Source organism: Canis lupus, chromosome 25 (assembly GCF_011100685.1).
Source record: "Canis lupus familiaris isolate Mischka breed German Shepherd chromosome 25, alternate assembly UU_Cfam_GSD_1.0, whole genome shotgun sequence".
Classification (NCBI taxonomy): Eukaryota; Metazoa; Chordata; class Mammalia; order Carnivora; family Canidae; genus Canis; species Canis lupus.
In genome coordinates this window covers 11,338,617-11,362,022 of record NC_049246.1, presented here as the reverse complement: position 1 = coordinate 11,362,022, position 23,406 = coordinate 11,338,617, and the positions used below count along the sequence as shown (strand labels likewise).

At 40.9% G+C, this 23,406-nt stretch overlaps 1 protein-coding gene across 6 annotated transcripts in view; it reads right to left on the bottom strand.

Annotated features, from left to right (window-relative positions):
* FLT1 (fms related receptor tyrosine kinase 1) overlaps positions 1-23,406 on the bottom strand; it is a 178,311-nt gene that overhangs the window by 106,704 nt on the left and 48,201 nt on the right. For 4 of the 6 annotated variants that reach the window (XM_038573381.1, XM_038573380.1, XM_038573385.1 and 1 more), the window contains 7 exons: positions 21,044-21,168; positions 17,477-17,639; positions 17,237-17,373; positions 14,076-14,250; positions 12,973-13,090; positions 10,444-10,613; positions 9,876-10,035 (listed from right to left, as the gene is read on the bottom strand). In XM_038573381.1, coding sequence (XP_038429309.1) covers positions 9,876-10,035; positions 10,444-10,613; positions 12,973-13,090; positions 14,076-14,250; positions 17,237-17,373; positions 17,477-17,639; positions 21,044-21,168 — 1,048 coding nt within the window. Of the gene's footprint in view, positions 1-9,875; positions 10,036-10,443; positions 10,614-12,972; positions 13,091-14,075; positions 14,251-17,236; positions 17,374-17,476; positions 17,640-21,043; positions 21,169-21,552; positions 21,636-22,206; positions 22,246-23,406 lie in introns of all 6 variants that reach the window. The other 2 variants (XM_038573384.1, XM_038573383.1) reach the window with 2 other exon arrangements.

The window sequence follows — 23,406 nt, the reverse complement described above, 5'->3', positions numbered from 1 at the left end:
GAGGGAGAAGCAGACTCCGCACTCAGTGGGGAACCCCACAGGGGTTCGATCCCAGGACCCTGAGATCGTGACCTGAGTTGAAGGCAGACGCTTAACTGACTGAGCTACCCAGGAGCCACCCCCCCTCCCCCGATCATTTTTTAAAAAGCTCAAGTGAAAATCCAAGTTCTTGGATTCTAAGGCTTTGATCTTCAGATGTGCAGGACAGAGTTTCAGGGACACAATGCACATGACACATGCTAAAGACGGGTGACAGAAGTAAGACCGCCAACAATGAACCTGTGAAAGTCTATCAGTCCACGCATGTAAGTGATGAGGTGGCCCATGTGCAATTGATAGCAGAAGAGCCAAGCATTAGCCAGGAAGGAGGGCTGAGGTAGAATGAATGGCTGGCTCAACTATTTAGCCCTCATATGAAAAATTCTACATCAGGTCCATATCCAGCTTTCCAAGTTTTGGTTTTCAATTTTCTCAGCCCAAACCTGATGAGCCGGCCAAGTTATGCTTGGTGCATGTCCTTTTCAACTCTTCATCCCATTCGTATCCCCATGTCCCTCTGTCATATCTATGTTCCTTTCTGTTTGCTGTTCTAGTACCTACCCATCATCTTTAGGACTCAGGTCTTATTTCCCTCAGAGTTTCCTTGAAACTGTAGTCCTTATTACCTACCAGCCACTGAAACCATGACAGTTCATTTATTCATCGAGGTTACAGGCCCCTCCCATGGAGACTCAATGCAATGTTATGGTGGAAATAAGAACGAACAGGAATAATAGACAGGAAATCAGAGACTTGGGCCCAGTCTCAGGCTTGCCATGAACTAGCTGTGAGGTGAGGGATAATTATCTTTGTGCCAGTTCTCCTCTATAAAACAAGCTCTTCTTAATCTTGAAGATTCCCTAATTCTAAGTGAATGAAGCATTCCAAGTGAGTAGGTCAAGGCCTGTGGAGACGTCCATGTCTTTACTGCATTTACTCATCAACTATAAACTCAAGCTTTCTCCTTTTCTTTCATCCTCCCCTCCCCCTCAGCCCATTCTTTGCCTCCTGCAAAAATCCACAGCTTTGTGAGCCCCCTCTCTGAGGTCTGAGTGCTTGCTGAATCTTGATCCAAAAAATTAATCCTGAACAACAAAGGAGGGAATGAGACTCCCCTGCAAGAGAGCAAAGCCACCCGCATGGGGAAAAAGTCATACAGAGGGCCAGTGCCATCACAGCAGAAGTGCCAAATTGACTGACTTCCTTTCCTCCTCAGGTTGGTCTTATTTAGACCTGCTTGTCCCACTAGGTTTATACTCCGTCAAAAGGTCTATTCGCACCTGTAGGTCTGGCGCCCAGACCAGTACAGGTCATCACCAGTTCCCAAAGTAATCGTGAAATCTGAGTCAAATTCTCCCAGCTGCTCTTTCTCCTCTTCCTTCCCATCCTCACAGTGCAACTCTAACTTACAGGTGGACTTTGTGGGATCACTGGCTCAAGAGTAAACCCAGTGGGTTAGGCAAGTCCCCCTTGAGGATTTCTGTGACTTTCTCTGGGAACCCATGGGGTGTACTTGGAGGAATCCCATGGGACACCAATGAAAAGTAACCTTCTGAAATGCCAACCTACTTAGCCTCTCCTATTCCATGATCTGAAAACACCTGAGAAATAACTTTCTGAGCTTCAGTTTCCTGGTGAGGAAATTATGTCCATTCTGTAGAATTGTACAGATCAGGGACACTGTATGGAAAGGGGAGAACACAGCTTTGGCACTAGGAAGGGCTCATTGATTACGTCTGTTATCATTAAGTAGATAGTGGCATTTGAGGTGACAAGACATCCCGAGGCTTCTAGAGAAAGTAGGAAGAAACAAGTTCTACTGACTTGAAGCGCATTTTAAGACACCATCTGGCCATAGTCTAAATCCATTATATCCTTTCTATCTTCTCAATGCACCAGGCTGTATTTTTTCACCTAAAAGGGCAGGGAGGCTACATTAAAATCAGTGATCAGAGTTTATATTTCAAGAATAGTCTCCCGATTTTATTCCTTGTGCTACACCACTACGGGGGACTGGGGTGGGGGTTTCCTTAAAAAAGGAATAAAACAAAAAACAAACAAACAAAAAAAGGAATAAAACAGTCTATTAAGTCAATGGAGATCTAACTAAAATGTAGACTTCCAAGAACAGGTGCATGTCTTATAAGTGATCTGTCCTATTTATCTATTACCTAAGGCTCTTGTGTCTGGACATTAGTTTCTAGATTCAGTCTTGAAAATACTCATTCAATTTTTAAAAATCTGTGAGTTTTAAAAATCAAAGAAAATTTGAGAGGCTCACCCATCTTTTTTAAGGAAACTTCCCAAACCATATGTCATTACCTTCTGATATTCCTAATCCTGGGAAGCAATGCTGAATTTGCTCAAAAGATCCCTCTAAAAACTGCTCTGCGTAGACTTCCTATGACTCAGCCTTTTGGTTTAATTTAAACACATAATGAAATATTTGACAGCAATTACAGGAGACAGTTAATTCATTAGAAACAATTATTCATCAGACTCGTATTACCATGAGGAGTGGGAAAAAGAGGCAAATCTCACAAAGCAGAGAAAAGTGGCAGAGAGGCATTTGGCAAATGAACTCGTGCTCTGTTCTCAGGACTTTGTATGAAATATTAATAAGGGCGCTCGTCCAAACATTCACATTGGGCAGCATGCACTTCCTCATCCAGCAATTATATAACAGAAAGCAAGAAGTTTCTCATTAGTAAGTGAACATTCACGTTTGCTTGTGATGAAAGCCTCCTGTAGAAGACAGCCAGATTAATTTGAGCTTGTTTGTTCAAGCTCAAAGTTCTGCTAAAGTGGTCTCCAGTGAATGAGTCTTCCTTCTTTAAAATCCCCATTTTGATTCAGGGTTTTGTGTATGGCACGTTAAAACTCTCGATGGTGTGCCTGGTTTGAGTCCATAAACCCATACGTACCTTGCATGGAAAATCTGGCAAGAGACACATGGACACAAATTATATATATGCTTAAGAGGGATGTGATAAATGTTAAAAAAAACATGCAGTATGTGATATTTCCAAAAGGAAAGGTCTTCTTAAATCATGCTTTCCTTTGACATCTGACCTACAGATAGCCCCTAGGAAATGTTGACTTTTTCAGTGTTTAAATTGTTTAAAACTTTCATTTTGTAGATAGTAGAATATGGGACATAACATTGTTTCAGCCCCAAAATAACAGACCTTCATGCTGGCAGTCAATTAAATCCTTGAGTACATTTCTAATTAACTACCATTAACAATTGTTTTGTTTGGGTCCTGTTAGGTTTGTGCATCAGCGGGGTATGTCTCTCAGATGATCTCAGATGATCTATCCCTCACACATCCCTAATGATCCAAGCCTTCCTTTCTTTGCCAATTTGCTGATGTAAACAATAGAGAGATGCAATTAAGCGAGTCCTTCTCCGAGTTCCTAGATGCCTCTGCTTTCCTTTATTTTGTAGGCCACCTCCCATCAACCCCCTGCCCCCCCGCCCTGCCACCCCCTGGGAAGCCCAGCAAAGCACACTTGGTCCTGGAGTGGTCTGCTTTCCCAGACCCAAACCCCAGTCCTCTACCGCTGGGCAGGTGAGGCGGGTTCCAAAATGGGACATCAAATTGTGCGGCAGGGATTATCACATCCTATTAAACTTCTAAAGCGTGTAACTATCTGAGACTCCAGATTTGACTGGCTTTAGAGTTCTGGAAGCAGTTCCTTAAAATTCCACGTACACCTATCACGTTTTTCTTAGAAAATCCACCATTCTGGCTAAGAAAGTAATACAGAATACTCTACCCTCCTCACCTGCCATGAGTTGAGAATCCAATTACATTTGTTTGCATTCCAGAGGGACTCGTTGGCAAAAGATCAAATAAAGCAAGCGAGGTTTTTGGGCTAAGTGGGCAAAGAATCATAATGCCTTTGCTTGGCTGGGCTGGGCCATGACTGGCACAGGTAGTCCAGGTTGGCAATGAAAAAAATGTGGATTGACACCCGCAGTGGGGGAGCTGTGGGTTGTTTTTTTAATGGGTAATTACTAGCATTATAATTACTGAGGCAGCTCTGTACCACAGAATACATACTTAGATGGAAGCTCTTCTCTTACAACCATTCAACTTTCACAGGTTCATTTTTTTCAATGAATTGGGCACTGATCCCCAGAGTTAATCCTCGGGTCAAATTGCTTAATAATTTGTAAGAAGCAGAAGGGGGGAAATATCAATGTGCCACAACTAGGAAATTATTTCAAGCTTTTTTGAATGAAGAAAATGTCGTTTTAAGTGATTTTCTCATTTCACTCATGAATAGCTATGTATTATAGGAAAAGGGAAGCAGGGCAGTTACCATTTACAGAAGGGGAAATTGAAACACAGATTAAATAACTGGCCAAGGTCACAAAGAAGTCAGGGCCTGTGCCAAGAATAGAACCCACTTCCTTGCTTCCCGGGTCTCTATCCCTGAGACTGGGAAATAGACATTCTGCAGGTACACGTCCAGAGAGAATAAGTAATTAACAGATATGTTTGATCTTACATAATAAAACATAATGGCCAACAGTGTGGATCTTTGTTTTACGCACGGTTGGTGCGATAAGTAGATGGGTGACAGTGTATTTGGGTTGAACACCAACGATGTGCACAACGCATTTGTAACATGCGAGCAATGTGAATGTAGCAGAAGGAGCAAGAGTTTCTCTCTATGTATTTTTACTGGTCACCACCAATAGCTGGCTAAAGCAAATGAGATTTTTCCCAAAGAACTGAATTCACTTAACGGTTTTTTTCCACTAAAAACAGCATAGTTTGTGCTGCCACTCTGTTATCATCTATCAGTGTTATATGTGACCTCGATAGTTAGATGGGGATAGAGAATGAAAGCAGCCTGTGACGGAAAGAGCGTGTGCTCTAAAAACAAAGCAGCAGTTAATAGCAGGGGCTGCAGACCTTCACCCTCCCCTCCCCAGAGAAAAGACACAAACACATTCAACATTTGAAAGGCAAGCCTTCGTTTTAAAAAGAAGACAAAGCAACCTCAGAGGGGTAGAAGCTGGGCACTGACAGGGTCGGGGAGCTGGGCTGGGTTGCTGGGCTGGGGAGCTGGGCTGGGGAGCTGGGCTGGGTTGCTGGGCTGGGTTGCTGGGCTGCGTTCATGGGTTAAGGGCGTTCATGGGTTAAGGGCGAGTGTCAGGAAGGACTCAGCAGCGGCCCACTCACCACCCTCCTCTTTGTGGGAGTAAATGGCCCAGCCAGGTCTGAATTCTCCAGTCAGTTGCTCCCACCATCTCAGACTCTTCCCAAGAAAGTGCAATGGGTGATCTGAGTACCAGCATCATGCCAAGGCTGTCTGATCAGTTTCCAGCCGGGCCCCACAAATCCATCTACTCCATTTCCCAAAGAGGGGTCCCTTCCCTCCAGTTCAAGACTGTTATTCATTCCTGTAGAGACCAATCTCCATGCTATGCCCGGGAGATGGAACCAGCACTGTGGCAAAGCACTATGTGAGCAAACTCAGCTCACTACATGGGTGGTGAGTCGCACTCGGTAGTCCCACTCAGTTCTTCAACATCCGGAGGGGGGGAGGTGAACTTCTAGAATCTACTGTGGGTTCACCAAGTAGGAATCAGCTCTCCCATGTCCCATGCTGCCCCACCCTGGCCTTTGCCAACCCACAGGTCAGAACCACTTCCTCCCATGACAGGAAACGAGTGAGTGAGGCAGGCCGCACACACCGGGACGGTTGTTTCGGTCCCCTACTGCAGTTTTTCGTAGTCTTGCTTTTCTTTTTGCTTAACTCATCTGTATTTCCTTTGTTTTTCTTCTGAAAAATCACGTTAATTTTTTTGTCAATTCTACCCCCAGGCCTACTACATTTCTATTTCTCAAGCCCAGCAAAATCACACTTGACTTTCCACCATTTGTGTTCACTTCTCAGAAACTTTAGGTTAAAAATTGTCACTGTTGTGAAACTAGCTCTATAGTAGGCAGAAAATTCTTTTCCAGTTCCTTAAAAGTTTTAGAGCCTTATTAATTAGAGAATCTTATCCTACTGCTAGCAGTTATCACAACCTTGCCTTTCTTCAGCATTCTGTCCATTACTTCATTCTATCCTCATATTGTCTCTGTGAAGTGTGTAGAATTATCATCCGTATGTTATATGAACAGAAGCTGTAAACTATGCACATGTGAAAGGGACTATAAGCTTACCTACCTTTATGCACATGCCCTAGGTTATGCCCATACTAATCTGGAACAAGTTTAGGAATATTTATTTAGAAGTCTCTGCTAATTGCTAAGGATGAGGAAAAATTCAAAATTCCACTTCATTGGGCATTGATAAGTTATTTTAATGCTATTAAAATCTAGCTCTCCTACTACTTTACCACCCAAATGTGCAGGAAAGTAAAAGGGGAAAAATTTTTGTTATATTTCTTCCCCGCTCATTAGGAATGTGAATTGGAAAGTACCTTTTCCCTCTCTTTTATTAGCAATGTTTTATAAGAACAAACTCTGGGTGAATCAAAAGCATAGCTAAGACTTAGCAGTGTATCACTTTTTTTTTTTTTTTTTTAAGGAGGAAATTTCTTCTAATGTTATTTATGGTTTAATTTCCACAAAGATGGACTAGTTGGGTAGTAGTTCTGACAAGTTTAAAATATATTTATGTATTTACTGGGTACTAGTAAATACATAAACTTATTAGTTGGCCATATTAAACCAAATAATAAGTTTGAGCTACTTAGGGGCACCTGGGCAGCTCAGTCAGTTAAGCGTCTGCTTTTGGCTCAAGTCATGATCCTGGGGTCCTGGGATCAAGCCCTGTGTTGGCCTCCCTGCTCAGTGAGGAACCTGCTTTTCTTTCTCTCTCTCCTACTACCCCACCCCTGCCTGGCACATACTCTCTCTCACTTGCTCTATTTCAAATAAATAAATAAAATATATTTTCTTTAAAAAAAAAAGTTTGAGCTACTGAAACACATTCAAACCTCAAAACTAACCCTAATGCTTCGGTTGTGTCCATATATAGATATGTTCTTTAACAAGAGCCTAAAATTTAAATACCAAGAATTATTCTATATATTCAAGAGTAATGTGTATGTATTAAAATTGCCTAATCTCTTTTGACAGGCATGAATAGATACCACCATGCAAATATGTTACTATGTAACTCAAAATAAAATTCTAAAAATTTATGCGATAGAATGTCTTTTATTCAAATGTCACTAAAATTCTTATCTACAATGGTATATAAGTGTTAATATATAAAATACATTTATACAAAGACACATTTGAAAACTTCTAATAATTAAGGAAGGCTCCATTTATCTGCTAAGTTTAGCTTCTATCTGTTCTATTTGTGTCCTACTGCACAAAGGTCCTATATATCTCTAAGTTAAATGTACTGATTTAACCATCAAGCATTGAATTCAGGCCTGACACAGGTAAGTTGCTCAGTCTGTTGACTTAGAAAAAAATAACTCTCTGTCTATTGACTTAGAAAAAAAATAACTTCTTAGGGATATGCATATTTTATAGCAGATAATTTCAAGTAATGACATAACATTTTTTAAATGAAATATCACTGAAAAAGTTAAAGCTTGCATTTCTGATCTGTCTTGTGATTGGTTTTTTAAAAAATGCCTTGATCAGAGCATAGGTCAAATGGTCAACAAACATTTACTGAAGATTAGAGGCACTACTTTGAGTCTTGAGAGAAGTCAAAGAGGAATTACACATCCTTCCAGACCCTGGTAAGCTTACTCCATGACACAAAAGAAGGATCCCATGTACCACAAAGAAATCAGAAGAAGAGAGCTAATGCCTCCAAAGTTTTACTTCAAATGACTTCATTCCCCAAACCATATTTTATTACTATTATTCAAACCCAACTTTATTTTTAAAAAAGATTTTATTTATTTATTCACAAGAAACACACACAGAGAGAAGCAGAAACATAGGCAGAGGGAAAAGCAGGCTCCATACAGGGAGCCCCATGTGGGACTTGATCCCGGGATTCCAGGGTCACACCCTGAGCCAAAGGCAGACACTTAACCGCTGAGCCACCCAGGTGTCCCCAAACCTAACTTTATAACATTATATTACCTCACTGACAATTATTATTTTCTAACAGAGTTCCTAGATCTGTCCTAAATAGATCTGAAATTATATTTTTAATTTTTTAAGTAGGCTCCATGCCCAGCAGAGAGCCCACTGTGGGGCTCAAACTCATGACCCTGAGATCAAGACCTGAGCTGAACTCAAAGAGTCAGACACTTAACTGACTGAGCCACCTAAGCACCCCTGGAATTGAAATTTTAGGTTTGTTATTGTCAAAACAAACATTAAAAGCATCTATAAAAGGCCATTATGTTATTCCCCGAAAATTCAAAACTTTGTATTTTTCTCTAAATAGCTTAAATTATTTAGTTATTTTTCACTTATTTGCATGTTAGGTTGGCACAAATATCCAGGCCTTAAGGGGATGGAGAAATAAATATCCATAAATATGGATGCCTGCCCCTAAATTAGCAAAACCATACAAAATCTCAGTAGACCTCATTTTTGGGGGGGTTAAGTACTCATAGTGGTAAAGAAGATATTCAAGATTTGTAATTTCTCCATATTACTATTCTTAGCAAATGGCATTCACATGAGAAATCAGGACATGTGTGGAAACAGCTACTTCTCAGGAACCCTAGCACTCACTAGTAGCTTTCACTCTCAGAATGAAAGGCCTTATGCAAAAGATTACAACATAAGATGAAGAGTTGAAATGGCAGGGAGAATCCAGAAAACCAAATAGCCACTCTTTATGCTAGATTCATGTCTCACCTTTTTATCAAGCTAAACATTTAGTTTCTTTTTTTTTTTTAAATAGCAATTTTCCCAAACACTCTGCAAGTGGAGTTAAAAAGCAATAAAGCAAATTTATGGCAAAGTGATTGCTCTTGGGCAGTCCCAATAATATCTTATTGTTGCACTTATCAATTCTATTCTCGTCCTTCAAATTAGCTCCCATGAACTGTCCTTAGCATCATGCCTCTAGACTAAACAAAAATGAGAAAAGAGAAACAGGACTCAGTCATCAACAGGATGCAAGGAAGCACTGCACAATGACCAGAAGGTAGGGACGCAGCCATTCGGCAAACACACAGTAAGCTTCTACCACTGTGTGTGCCTAGAGATACAGAGGTGCTCTCAGTCAGCTCAGGGCTCTAAGATAAAGCAAATGTATGCAAATGTATGCAAACCCAGCAAAGGATGCAAACCCAGAGAAGTGTTAAGGAGGCCCGGCTCATACAGGCTCATACAGGCTCATATAGAAGAGGGAGAAAGGAGTCTGAATGAGGCAGTCAGGAGAGTTCACAGAGAAGCTAACATAAGAGGTAAGCCTCAGAGGATAAGGAGGCAGCAAATGGGTGGAAGTGTATTTCGGATGAATGGAAGAGCATGAGCAAAATCTACAATGGGTAGTGATCATCAGTGCAGGGAAGATCTCCTATCATTTCCAATGTTCACAAAATGGGAAATGGGAAGGCCACTGTAGCTGAATTAGCCAAAGTCTGGAGGTTTTCAGTTGAGAACAAGACTGGAGTTTCAACCTGAGTTTCAAAAAAGGCTCACAAAGTGACATTGATCCTGCCCCTGTGCTCTGAACACTATCAACTAGAGAGAAAAACTAGAAATGAGGAAAGAAGAGTAGGTATTACCTACTTTTTCCTGTGAGAACAAAAGCCTTTGCCCCAAATATAACTGAATATTCCATTTGCAAACTTCCATGTGTGTCCATTAAAGAATCTTGAGTCCAAGTATGGCAAGTATTTGAAAGTTAATCTGGAAACAAACTGTCCTTACCTTGCTTTGGAATGATTATGGTTACAGGGACGCCAGAACCATCTGACTGTAGGTTGAGGGATACCGTAAATGGTACAGGTCAGGATTTGTCTGCTGCCCAGGGGATAGAGAGTAGGGTCTGGAAAGGATGACACGGCCTTTTCATAAATCTGGGGTTTCACTGGAAGAGAGATGAATAGGACAGAAGTCAAGAGCTGTGCGGTGACTTTCTCCTGGGCTACATACAGCATGAAAGACCACTTCTCCCTGGTTTTGATGTCAGGGAAACAAACACATGATTGTTGCCATTAACAGCCTTTTTTTTTTTTTTTTTAAGTAGAAGTGTTTTGATAACAGTAAAAAATTGATTCCATAGTATGTACATTATGATTACGATGATAAAAAATCATACTTATGGAAGTTAATAAGCAGACATGAAATCAGCATGATGGGGGCATACATGGTTTTTAAAATAATCACTAAAAGTTTATTTTCTCTGATGTTGTGCTATTGACTTTCGATTTACCTATATTCCCAGAACTCTTTCCTTGCCCAGAACTGGAAGAAAGTAGAGGAACAGCAAGCTTACCATTTACAATTAAAGTGGTGGTGAGGTTTTTAAACACACTCGACTGCTTTATGGCCAGCAAGATCATGTAGTCCCCTGCATCTTCTGCAGCCACATCTTTGATGATTAACGAGTAGCCATGAACCAAATAGCGAGCAGATTTCTCAGTCACGGGGAACCCATCTTTTAGCCTGTGGTTAAGAGTGTGATTGGGAAGTCACTCCATACTGCCTCTCAGATAGCATTTTAAAACACTGTCATTTACTTTTGTGAGCTCAAGCTGATACGCTCCAAGCCTTTTGGTCCTCCACATTCATTTTACAAAGATAGATGCTTACTTTTTGGTAAAGGCAGGTATGGTTTGTTTATTTATTCATTTTAAAGATTTTATTTATTTATGAGAGAGAGAGAAAGCAAGAGAGAAAGAGAGAGAGAAACAGGCTCCCCATGGAGCTGGGAGCTTGATTCAGGGCTTGATTCCAGAAACCTGGGATCAGGGCCTGAGCTGAAGGCAGGCGTTTCATTGGACTCAGCCACCCAGGCGCCTGTCAGGTATCGTTTTTAAAGGGAGAAACCCTTCACACTTATTGGTAAGGAGGAAGAAGTACTTTGAAGGGAGAAAGAAAAGCGCTGGTTTTAAGGTAGCCACGAGGATGCTGGTCACCATGTGACTTAAGTATTCACCCAGCAGCACTGGCTGATCCCATCGAGATGTTTTCAGTTTTCCATGAGGGCTTCATCAGCAATCCAAGGGCCATTGTAAGTCAGATCAACTAGATCACTTCTCCAGATAAAAATAAAAATAGACTTTCCTATTGTGGTCTCATGTGGAGTTCTTATTAGTTGTATAAATGGTCACACCAGTTGTCCCTTTCATAAACTATAGTAAAATCAAGATTATCAAGATTTGTTCCCCTGAGGAAGAAGAGCGAAGGTACAAAACTCACAAACAAAAGGTACCGAACTTAAAAAAAATTCTTTTTTACTTTAAATATAGAATCAATGCCTAGATATCATGCAATTGCATACAAGCTGAGAGTTGGGAGGCCTGAATGCTTGACTTGGCTCTGACACTCTGTGTTGTGCCCCTGACTTGCCCGTTTGAACCTCAGTTTCTCCAAATTTTCTAGAGTTTCTCCAAAATTTAATTAAAATTCTATGATTTCATTGAATTGCACAGTTCTTTAGCTGGGCATTTTTTACTCTGTTAGGAGTTTATTGTGTTCTGTATAAAGGTTTAATATTGGAAATTAAATATTGGTATTAGCTTCTATCCATGCAAATGTTACGTGGTCTTGTAAGCAAATCATCATCACTAATGGGTCTCGGTTCCAAAGCAGTTGAAATGCCTATGCTCTATTCTATGACTGTAAATGTCATCTTAGTTTACTTTATTTCTCATTAACAAGTCAGTGTTTTCAAAGATGGATCCATTTATGGTGTATGCGTTTTAGGCCCTGGCTACTTGGTTACAAAAGAAATTAGTGCTGTTTAATACATGGGGACACACTCAGACACTTTTGAAACAGGGAATGTATCTCCTGGAGTGATTAAATTCCTATTAAGGAATTACATACACTGGCAGGAAATTTATTATTGGATTTCTTGTACATTATAAAACAAAACAAAAAAACTTTTCTGTGACAGCATGAAGGGGCATAGCACAAAGTTTAGTTTTCTCTTTAACCCCCTACTAACTACCTGAGGAAACAGAAAACAAATACTTTAATCATAGGATATTGAAAGCAAAATAAGGCCTGGTGGAGGTGATTCTATAATGGCACCACTTCTATATTGTATGGGTTGTTTTCCTAATCAGTTTTGTACTTTATTCTTTGTTTAAAATGTAATGGTTTGAGCCAAAGATATTGGCATTTAAAAACGATTTAACAAAACGACTGTAGATTAGAAACAGATTACATTGTTTCACATCAGGTGTTGTACTAACACAAAAAGAACCTGCTTCAGGAATTTCTGAATATGCACCCTTAGAGCCAAAAAAAACTTAATTAGTTCAAGTTGGTCCTTTCCTCCACCCCTGCAGCTGAATAAGTCTTGTCTCTATTAATGTTTGTTTAATTTTAAAACAAGACTGGAACTTTCATCCCAGCTGTATATAAAAGAATTATTTTCAGATAATAAAAGAATTATTATCCTCATTACAAGGGCCCACTTCTTTAGGGTTAATAGAGCATGTTACATATTCAAGATGCTTCCTACTCATTGCCCAACATATTCCATTCAAAGGACGTTGACATCATGGGGAGGTTTGGAGATGCAGAAATTTAGTCACAGCTTGTGAATGGCTGAACTGAAGCACTCAGAAACACCTCATATCTCTTGCTCCATCCTGTGACAGTTTCCCTTTCCCTCAGGCACATCCTACCTGCTTCGCTCCCAGGCCAGAAACCAACGCAGTGCTTGGCTCTCCACAACTGTCTGGGGAACATATCCTGGTATTTTTTCAGGAATTCAAATCACAGGGCTCCTGCATCTTCCTACTTACAAAGCACATATCTTAAACTGATAGGAAAATAATTATGATCCTACCACAGAACTTCTGGTGAGGGGAATGCCTTCACTTTCACGGACAGCCTGTAGGACCGCTTGCCAGCTATGGTTTCAAGCACATGCTCTTTTCGATGCTTCACAGTGATGAATGCCTTATCTTTGAAAGGAGAAGTGATAAAGAGATTAGAAAAGGCTGTGTTTATCTAAAGAGAACAAAACTAACCTGGCTCCCTGCCTCATAAAAGGAGGGTGCAAGCAATGAATAAACAGAGCCAAATTCTGATCAAGCCCATCAATGAGCCCAAATAGTGATCCTTGAATAAAATAATTTAGAAGCACCTAACTGGTGAGGTACTCTCAAATCAAAAGGTTGTGAGTAAAACATAAAACAGAGGCAGGGCAACAGAGAGTGGGGCACCTCAAATATCTGTATCACAATAACAGAAAAGTAGAGATACTTAGAAAATCTACCTGCCCAACATGAGTATGATGGGAGAAAGTTCCTTCAGGCACCATAAAACAAATGATTCAATTTAAGAAAGAAAAAAAAAAAAAAAAACTACTGAAGAAAGTCAAAATAATTTCTAAGGCCACCTGCCAAGACTGTTCCAGAGATTATGCTCCGCACCATTTTTCTTTTCAACAGTGCAGATAAATAAGGTTTTTAAGGATTCTAAAGAGGCTCAAGTATTTTCTTTACAGAATTTCCCTATTGGAATTAAGCAACAATATTAGGATTTCATGAGAGTAAGACCAGGGATAAAAATCACATCAATTCTAAATAATTTATCCCACCACATTTTTCTCTCTAAATCATACTAATACCTGAGAAATGAAGGTAAGTCTGTTATATTTTCCAGTCTTGTTTATATGGAATACTAAAAAAAGAACTTAATAGAGATTATAACATGATCTAACTGAATTATTAACCACAATAAACTGGCAAGGAAAAGATTCTCTGTCTAATTCAAAAGTATTACATTTAAAGAACACTTACTTTACTTTGCTTTTTGGCAAAGGGAAGAGGGGAACCAAGTTGTATCATTCATGTTAGAGTATCTCTTGGCCAGAGGAAAATGTACTTTTTTAATAGAATCTGCCCCAAATCCATGATGATAGAAAGCAGAGCACAGGTGACTTACCATATATATGGACTGAGGTGTTGACAGATTTGAATGATGGACCACTCTTCACGTGACAAGTGTAAAGTCCTTTGTCTTTGTTCTGCACTTTGTCAATAATAAGAACGCTGTAGAACACATTGGCATGGGAACTGCGTTGGCCAATTCGTTGCCTTATAGAAGCTCTCTTATTTTTCTAGAAGGAAAATGTGTAACGAATGTGGAAATAGTAATTGTTCGTGTTCAAGGTTACAGCATTCTTCAGATTTATTACTGAGATGATCAACATTTTGTGCTGAGGGGCAAAGCCACCTAACAGTAAGATATTTGGAAACTCATACTGTGTCTCGATGCATTTCAAATATTTGCCACCGTAGCACTCATTTAGTCCTTCACTCTCTCCAGACGGACTTTCATATACATTAACTTAATAGTTTCTCACAACCCCCCAGTGAGATGGGCAGCATCCCTGTCTTTTAACAGATGAAGAAGCTGAAACGTCAGAGGCCACAGTGGGTAGGAAACTCATGTCTTTCAAGTATAAATCTATTGCCTTCTCTCCAGCACACACCTCTCGAAACTGTTACCAGCTTTCTGGGCATAGATGTGACTTACTTAGGCAATAAGTATCTTTGGTATCTGGCTTAATGACACTGTTTCTCTAAAAAAACACCATGCGAGTTTTCTTTTGCTCGCTTACTACAAGTAAAGGAAAAAATCATGAGTCCTGGCTACACATACTAAAGTGTAATAATTCCGATTTCATTATTACATTATTTGAGCAATGTTTACCAATTTCTGCTAAATCACACTGAAAGGATCTGAGGACATGCAAAGCCATCTACAAGCCTAGCCAACACTCTGGTGGTGCTGGTGGTGGTGGTAGGATGTTTTCTCATGTTTGCCTCAGGGAAGACCAAGAGCAGGCCTCGAGGCTCAGCAGTGTAAACTGGCCACAATGACTCCTTCCTGGTTTTGAGAAGATGAGATCACATTGCCTTTTCCTTCCATTGTTTCTTCTCCCTCTCTCACTTTTTTTTAGCATTACATTTTATAACACATAATATGTTATTTCTCCCTCTCCATCTTTCCCACTGAGGAGGCGTGGAAAAAAGACTTTGAAAGCAGGACAGAGGGCACCTGGGTGGCTCACTTGGTTGAGTGTCTACCTTCAGCTCAGGTCATGATCCCAGGATGCTGGGATTGAGCCCCTGTGTCAGTTCGGGTCCCCTGCTCAGCAAGGAATCTGCTCCCTCTCCCTCTGCCCCTCCCCCCTTGTGCTTTCTTTCTTTCTCTCTCAAGTAAGTAAGTAAGTAATAAATAAATAAAAATCTTTTAAAAATAAAGAAAGCAGTACAGAACTAGTCTTTGGGTCTTGAACCTAACTCTCCTCTGTGCCATGTTTAAGAAACTTCAACCTGCCTGTCCTTATATTGCCCTGTTGGAACAGACACAAGGGTAGGCCATTTTCTTCCTTATTGGCAGTAACGAGAAAGAAGATGTCAATCACCACTATCAAAAATCAGAGAATCAAAAAAAAAAAAATTTTTTTTTTTCAGATAATCAATCCTTTAATTACTAGCCTGAGGGATTTTCAGCAACTCTATGTAAAGTAACATGTAGGTATTACTTGTCTTCTCCCTTAGAGAACTCCTTTCTTCCCAAATTCGAGTAACATCAGTATTGTTTCTGCCTTTGGAAAACAGCTGATCCTGGGTTTCTGACAACTGCTTTGTCAAGCCCTGCAGCCACCAGCCACATGTGGCTATTAAAATAAAAATAAAGGGATCCCTGGGTGGCTGAGTGGTTTAGCTCCTGCCTTTGGCCCAGGGCGTGATCTCGGAGTCCTGGGATCAAGTCCCATGTCAGGCTCCCTGTGTGGAGCCGGCTTCTCCCTCTGCCTGTATCTGTGCCTCTCTCTCTCTCTCTCTGTCTCTCATGAATAAATAAATAAAATCTTAAAAATAAAATAAAATAAAAATAAAAAATTCAGTTCCTTACACTAGTCACATTCCAGGCCCTCAATAGCCACATGTGGCTAGTGGTTACTTATTAGTCAGAAAAGATATTTCAATCACAGAAAGTTCTATTGGACAGTGCCATTTTAGAAGGTAACTAGCAGTCAGTAGATGTATTATCATATTCTTACAGTAGAGCCACCAACAGGATAAGAGTTTCTTCTCTCTTGGTGTTTATTGAGAATATCTAATGTCTGACTTCTATCAAAACCCAAAAGATACTATTGCAAGTCCTAGCATTTCTATTTAAATGAAACAATATCACTTTCTAGAAAAATATGACTGATGAGTCCTTAAAGGGTTTCTACAGGGCACTTGTTACATCTTTTTGTTGCTAGGTTATTTTATTTCCATGGCAAGAGATGTTGATGAGAAACAATTGTAGCTTGGGGCTGATACATTCATCCTTTTGCAGATAATTTAATCATCAGTTAACTTTGTGATTGGGCAATCTGAATGACACAACACATGACTGTGCTTATGCCACATTAATCATACTGTCACATAGCAAATAGGGGCCACAGTAACAGTTACAGTTTCTTAACAGTTGATCATAGATTCCCCATCTATACAGTCTCAAACAATGATTGTCTGCAAGGATGTTTGGTCTGAATAAGGAGACCCAACTCAATCTTCATTCTTCTCATTTTTCTGAAGGACAGCATTGCTCTTTTGTCACTTAATAGATGGAATGGAATACTGGATGGCTGGGTTGTAATATCTTTTCCAAACATGCTCCAGTCAGGTGCCTCACTGTCTGCCAGTATCTTAAATTAAAGCGCTCAAACAACTTTTTGTTGTTGTTCTTACAAAAGAGAGGCCCTGCCTGGCATTTAGTGATAAATTTCTCTCTCATCTCTAAATCCCAGAGAATAGTTTCCAAGGATGAAACAATCCCCTTTTCCACTTGGAATTATGCAGTAGAAATACTAGCCTATACACTTCAAAACAAAACCTCCAGACATCAAAAGACCATATCTATGCACACACACTCATGGAACATCAGACAAGGAAAGCACCCTAATCAAATCCACAGCTTCCTCTTCACTCAAACTGCCACAGGAGTCAGAATATTCTGATTTTGCCCACCTCCAAGATTCAATGGCATTTCACTTGCTAAAAAGAAATACTGTCCTCCAGGAGAAATAGAAAAATGTCACTCACTTCACCAGGGTAACTCCAGTTCATCTGAACTCTTGTGTTCAAGGCAGTGGTAGCAGTACAGTTGAGGGTAAGAGTGTGACCTCTAAGTAACTTGACTGGGCTTGGGGTATTTATCTGGACATCTCTGATTGTATTGGCTGTGAGCAGAAGAAATGAGATTTTTTTTAAATCAAGCTTTCATTAAGCAGATAAACCCTTGAGCATTTTGGCTTGCATTCATGCCTTTGGAACATCACTTACTTTGTCGATAGGTAAGATAGTTTGTCTTGTACAAATGGCCGTTGACTGTTGTTTCACAGGTGAGAAGCCCTATTTCTCTGTATGTTGCATTTGCTATTATAAAACCCTTCCTACTGTCCCAGGTTATTCGCTTCCCATCAGGGATCAGGGTATCAAGTGGAAACTGAAAAGGAAAAAAACATGCTTTAAGGAAATCATACTAGCACTGCGGCAATACTGTTTGATGAGAAGCCTGTGAAAACATAATTTTCATCTATAGTGAAAATAAAATAGTACAGGTAAAAACCAGTTTGTCATAATTAGCTTTTTAGTTTTCTTTCCATGTCTCAAGATTTAGATTATTGTGATAAATTATAGCAATTACGATAATTCCTTATCAGCCTCGGTGACAGGCTGCACCCACCCGGGATAGACCTGTCATGTCAGACTTGCAGTGTGAGCCCGTATCACTTGGCCTCCAGGAATCATCCTTGTAACAGACTGGCCTGATACTCAATAGAAAAATCAAGTAGGGTTTTTCCACTGGGGCCGCCAGGTTACCCTTCTGAGCCTCATCATCTGGAGTTTTTAACAAGCCGTAACTTGTCCTCCCATTTTGTATGATTTATGTAGTGATGGCTGTCTTCAGAAGACTAAGTAATTCTAAGTCCTCTGAGATTCATAGCATTCACTTGGCGCTCACTGGAGTTATCATTCTGAGAAGGTTGAGGGCCTCGACTCTGCCTTTGGGAGGGAAATCTAGGGAAACAGTCAAGACAGCTGCAAACAGATGTGGAGGCCAGAGACACTGTGGTGAATGAAGTGCTCCCAAACACAGGGAGTCCAGACAGAAGAAAGGAATCTACGATTTGATTTTCCCTTATGCCTTCTACTGGACACCAAGAACTTTATTTTTAAAGACTATAATATAAACAATCCACCTTGGGATTAGGCTTTATAAAGGGATATTGCTCCTCAGAGTGGTCCAGCCATGTTCCCCTGATGCCAGACTGCCAGCCCAGTTTCAGAGGCATCTCTGATGACCACTATGACTTATCCCCCGCTGGAGAAGGAAAAAAAAAATCAGATTACCTTCCCACAACAGATGATAAAAGAAGCCAAACTGCCCTGAGGAAGCTTCAGATCTTTTCCATCTTCTTTTAAAAAGTGCACCTTGCATCACTTATCTGTTTATCATTTATTTATATTGCTAGGAGCAATCTGGCTGGGATTTGCGACTCTATGGCAGAAATTCCTCTGCGAAACATCACCAGCGCCCCCTCCCAGTGAGCATGTCTGTGTTGGTCTGTGTTACCAGAGGGTCACACAGCTTTGAAAGGAGTTGCACCCTGTTTATGAAGGACTGCAAGCAAGTGAAGGATGCATTTCATGTTCTAGTAAATCATGATTCTATCTGCAAACTTAGGAAGGCTCTATCTCTGGCGGGAGGAAAAAGAAGCCTCCCCTCTAATGTGGTACAAATTACTAAGGGAAAAGCTCAGAAAAATTTAAGTCAGGGATTGAGATCTCTGATGCTTTAAACATAGGGGAACGCAATCCTGTGCTGCATCTAAAAGAAGGGTTTGCTGATGGTCTCTCAGCACAATCGAGAAATACACTAAAGTTTCCTTAAAGGTTGCAGAGGAAGTTTCTCTTCCTCTTATCTACCCTCACTGCCACTACTAGTAGTTCACTGACAAAGAAACCTTGTTCTGAGCTGACGAGAGAGAAATTAGCAGAAGACCATGTAGCTCATCAGCTATGGTGGTGGCCACAAGTGTCACAAAGAGGCAGGCAGGGGAGCAGCCCTGAAAGGAAGGACTGTCTAGGAGGCTGCCTCCAGCTTATCACGGCTACGCCAACACTGGCATAGAGAAAGGAAAGGGAGGGGACAGCAGGTTAAAAGGAACAAGAAGAGAAGTGGAAGGGAAAGATCTTACAACTTCAGGGCAACTTACATACATAATAGAATAGTTTCCATATATATGTGGCAAACCCAAATCCCTATAAGAACACTATGGTTTTCTCTCCTCTCTCTTTCTCTTTCTCTTTCTCTCATGTGTGTTATAAATCTTAGGTAGAATAACAGAGAAAATAAGCTCCTCTCAGGTTTTTACATGGGGGAATTTGGGAAAGTTTCTTACAACAGACAAGTGATCTGCACTAGAGCAAAAAGGACGAGGAGCTTGCGTCAAACAGACAAGTCCACAGCCCCATGGTAGATTCCATATTACTCACACACAGTGATTATCATCTCAGACTCAGAGGAGTGGATACCATGCTTGACAATAAATATCACAATATCGAATCACATATTGGATATTAAACTGTTAGATAAATATAATAGATAACCCTTAATGGGGCTCAGCTTGTACAAAGAACTGCTCTAAAGGCTTTTATGTATCACCTCAGTTACTTCCTAACACCATGTGAGGTGGGTGCCACTGTAATCACTCCCATCTCTCCAATGTGGAAACTGAGGTGGAGGAAGTTTCGATAACTTGCCAGTTTGTTCAGCAGGTTAAGTGGTAGGGTGAGAAGAACCCAGGCAATGTGCTCTGTTCTTAACCACTGGTCTTTCTCCTGCCCAAAGTAAACCATTTGCAAAGGTGGTAAGGGCACAGAGGGAGAAATCAAGATACGGATTCCAATGCTCAGCATGGTCTGTGAGGTCCCCCACTCCCTCAGAACCTCAGTTTTTCCTTCCACCAATTGATTTAGACTCCCTTTGGAGTTTCCACCACTGAAATATACTGCTTCTATAAATACCAGCAGTGATACACAGATATCATGGGAGCTAAAACCTGTCACCAATGGACTATAGTGAGGGCTTAAATCGAATCAGTAATATAGGAAAGTGGAGAAGAAGACAGTAGACACCTCCATCATATTCCAGGACTCAGAGTCAACCAGTGATACTGAAAATCCAACTTGACTACTACCACCACTATGTGAGTACCTACAATGTGATGGGGGTGCTAGGTGCTGCCTTGGGACAGCCTTAACTTTTCCTCTTAAAGCTCAAGCTCTCAGGACTCACCACAGTTTTCCATTTGGGGAGTTCTTGTCCAATTCTTAACCCTAATCTGCTCCCAAACTCTTAGCATCAATGAATTAGCTGGAATGTCACATTTTAGGTTTTATCTTTATTAGATTCTACTCCAAATCTTTTTCTTTCTCACAACTCAAACTCAAGGTGGTAGTTCCATATGCACTTGTCTCACAGTTCTGCCCTTAGCAAAAATTAACCAGTCTCTGACAAGCTATTAATTTGTATAAGCAACAGAATTGGTTTTTCTCACATCTGCAGACATTTGGTTTTGTGGCAATATATGAACATTTGCATGATTTTTGTTCATTATATCCACACAGATTTATGACCACAACATTGTCATGTTATTACATTTAAGTACATGCCTGAGGATGACTTCTAGCACTTATCCTTTATAGTAAAAGGATATCCGAGAAAAGTCCACTGAGCAGCCCAAGTGTCTGTAAGAAAATCATTCCAGGGAGATAAAAGGACTTAAAATGCATTGTGTTCACATGCAGTAAAGATATGCTGAAAGAGGCATTGCTTGGTTTTACCTTTTTTAAAGTAACAGTGATGTTAGGTGACGTGACCCGGCAGGGGATGACGATCTGCCTTCCTTCAGTCATATATATAATTTCGGGTATTTCACTGTGCATCTCTAAGAAAGGTCTACCTGTATCTGAATGAGAAGAAAATGAAAAATACATATATATACATATATATATATGTATATATATATATATATATAAATGATTGTATCAACAGCATCTAGACACCATAGCTAGGTGAGGGCAATAAGGTCACTGCCACAGGTCCCCCTTAATATAATCCACGAATTCACATTCTTGTCTCTGAATTTGGCCCTCTTTGTTTTTACCCAGAAATGCTTCTGTAATAAACCAAATTCCTTACTCAGGTCTTGACCTTGGGTCAGATTACCCCTGATGCCCAAAGATGCAACTGTGATGGGGGTGGGGAGGGAGGGTGGGTTTAGCTTACTACAGCCCAAAGCCATAAAAGTACATGGAGAAAGAAAGGAGAATATTCTGCATAAACTTCTTACCAGAGCCATGCTAAGTGCCTCAGGAAGCGCCCTCCAGAGCCTTTGTAAGGAGTCAAAGGGCCTTGGGTGCAATGGTCAGCTGACTTCGGAGCAGATAGAGTTAATGCAAAGGTGTCAAATTGGAGAGAAGATTAGCATTTGAATGATAGAAGCTTGACTTCAAGGTTTTCTAGACCTTTTCCAGCAGACTAATAATGAGTTAGAAGCTCTGAGCTGCTCAGGGCAAGGGGAATGGCTGGAGAAGCAGTGTTGAGGACTGCACTGATTTCCTAGGGCTATTAGATTTCTTTAGTATGCTCTATGTATCTACTAATAGCATGATATGTGCCATTGCATGAAAGAGGGCTTGAAAAGGCTTTAAATAATCACCAAGATAATACCCTTAAGAAGAATGGCATCTGGCCAAATCTCAGAAGCCAAAAGGATTCAAACCACCTGTTCAGCTTCTCTGTAGTTCCTCTGGGGACCAGAATGAGCAGCAGATCTTTTAGAAACATTCAGTCTCCCATGCCCTCACCCTCAGGAACCCATTGACATCTTCAGGATCACTGTGTTCCCATCTTCTGCCCTTGACTTCAGCCCTAAATGCCCAGATGGAAAGAAGTCTGACCTTAACTCTCTCCATCTGGACCGGAAAGACCCAGAGTCCCCTACCTGTTTGCTGCACTTTCAGAAGCTCCCTCATTCTGGACACTGAATGGAGAATGGAGACACAGAGCAGTAAGTAGGCAGTGGTTGCCTAGACTAGATGGTAGCTATTAAGTTGTTATGAGTTGAACTGTGTCTCCCCAAAAACAAAATGTGGAAGTCCTCCACCCCTAATACTTCAGAATGTGATCTCATTGAGTCAAATGGAGCCACTGCCTAAGGAATTATCGGTTAAGTAGGGTGGGCCTTACTGCAGCGTGACTGGTGCCCTTATAAGAAGATGGCCCCAGAGAGATGGGCATGTGGGGAAAACACATGTGAATGCACAGGGAAAGACTGAGCGATAAGGTGCAAGTGGGGGGGCTGCCAAGGATTGCCAGCAAACAGCACAGGTAGGAATTGGCATGGAGGGAGCCCCTTACAGGTTTTAGAAGTAGCATGGCCCCACTGACGCCTTTTTTTTTTTTTATTTTTGATAGTCACACAAAGAGAGAGAGAGGCAGAGACACAGGCAGAGAGAGAAACAGGCTCCATGCACCGGGAGCCCGACGTGGGATTCGATCCTGGGTCTCCAGGATCGCGCCCTGGGCCAAAGGCAGGTGCCAAACCGCTGCGCCACCCAGGGATCCCCCCATTGACACCTTGATTTCAATCTCTAGTTTCCAGAATGTGAGACAATAAATTCCTGTAGTTTTAATCCAAAAAAAAGTACCATTAGTGTAGCCTGTTTAAGATGGAATCATTTGACACACACTCAACACTAGAAAGACTCTATTATCACAGCTAAGCTCATACACTCTAGATTTCTAAATAATTCCTCCCATCCTTGCTAGCCTTGCTAGGCTAGCCTCTTCCTTATACCCTCTCTCCGCCCCAGCCCACCTTAGGAGCTCTCCCCAAGCTCCCAACAATCTCCAATGACAACACTTCACACACTCTTCCCCTGAATTGGCAGGTTACTTCTCTGGCTACACACTGGCTGATGAACTCCTAGAGGAGAGGAAACAGATTGTTTTCATCTCGATCTGATGTGTATTAAATGAATGAATGAATAAGTGAATGAATGAACTAAGAAAATGAAGGAAGGACTAGCCAAGAACCCTGTCCTTATACAGATAAGACCGAAGTGTAAATACGTGAAATGATGTAAGCAGAGCCAGGCCCAGAGGCCGGTGTCTACTGATCTTCTTCCCCTGTACCACCCTC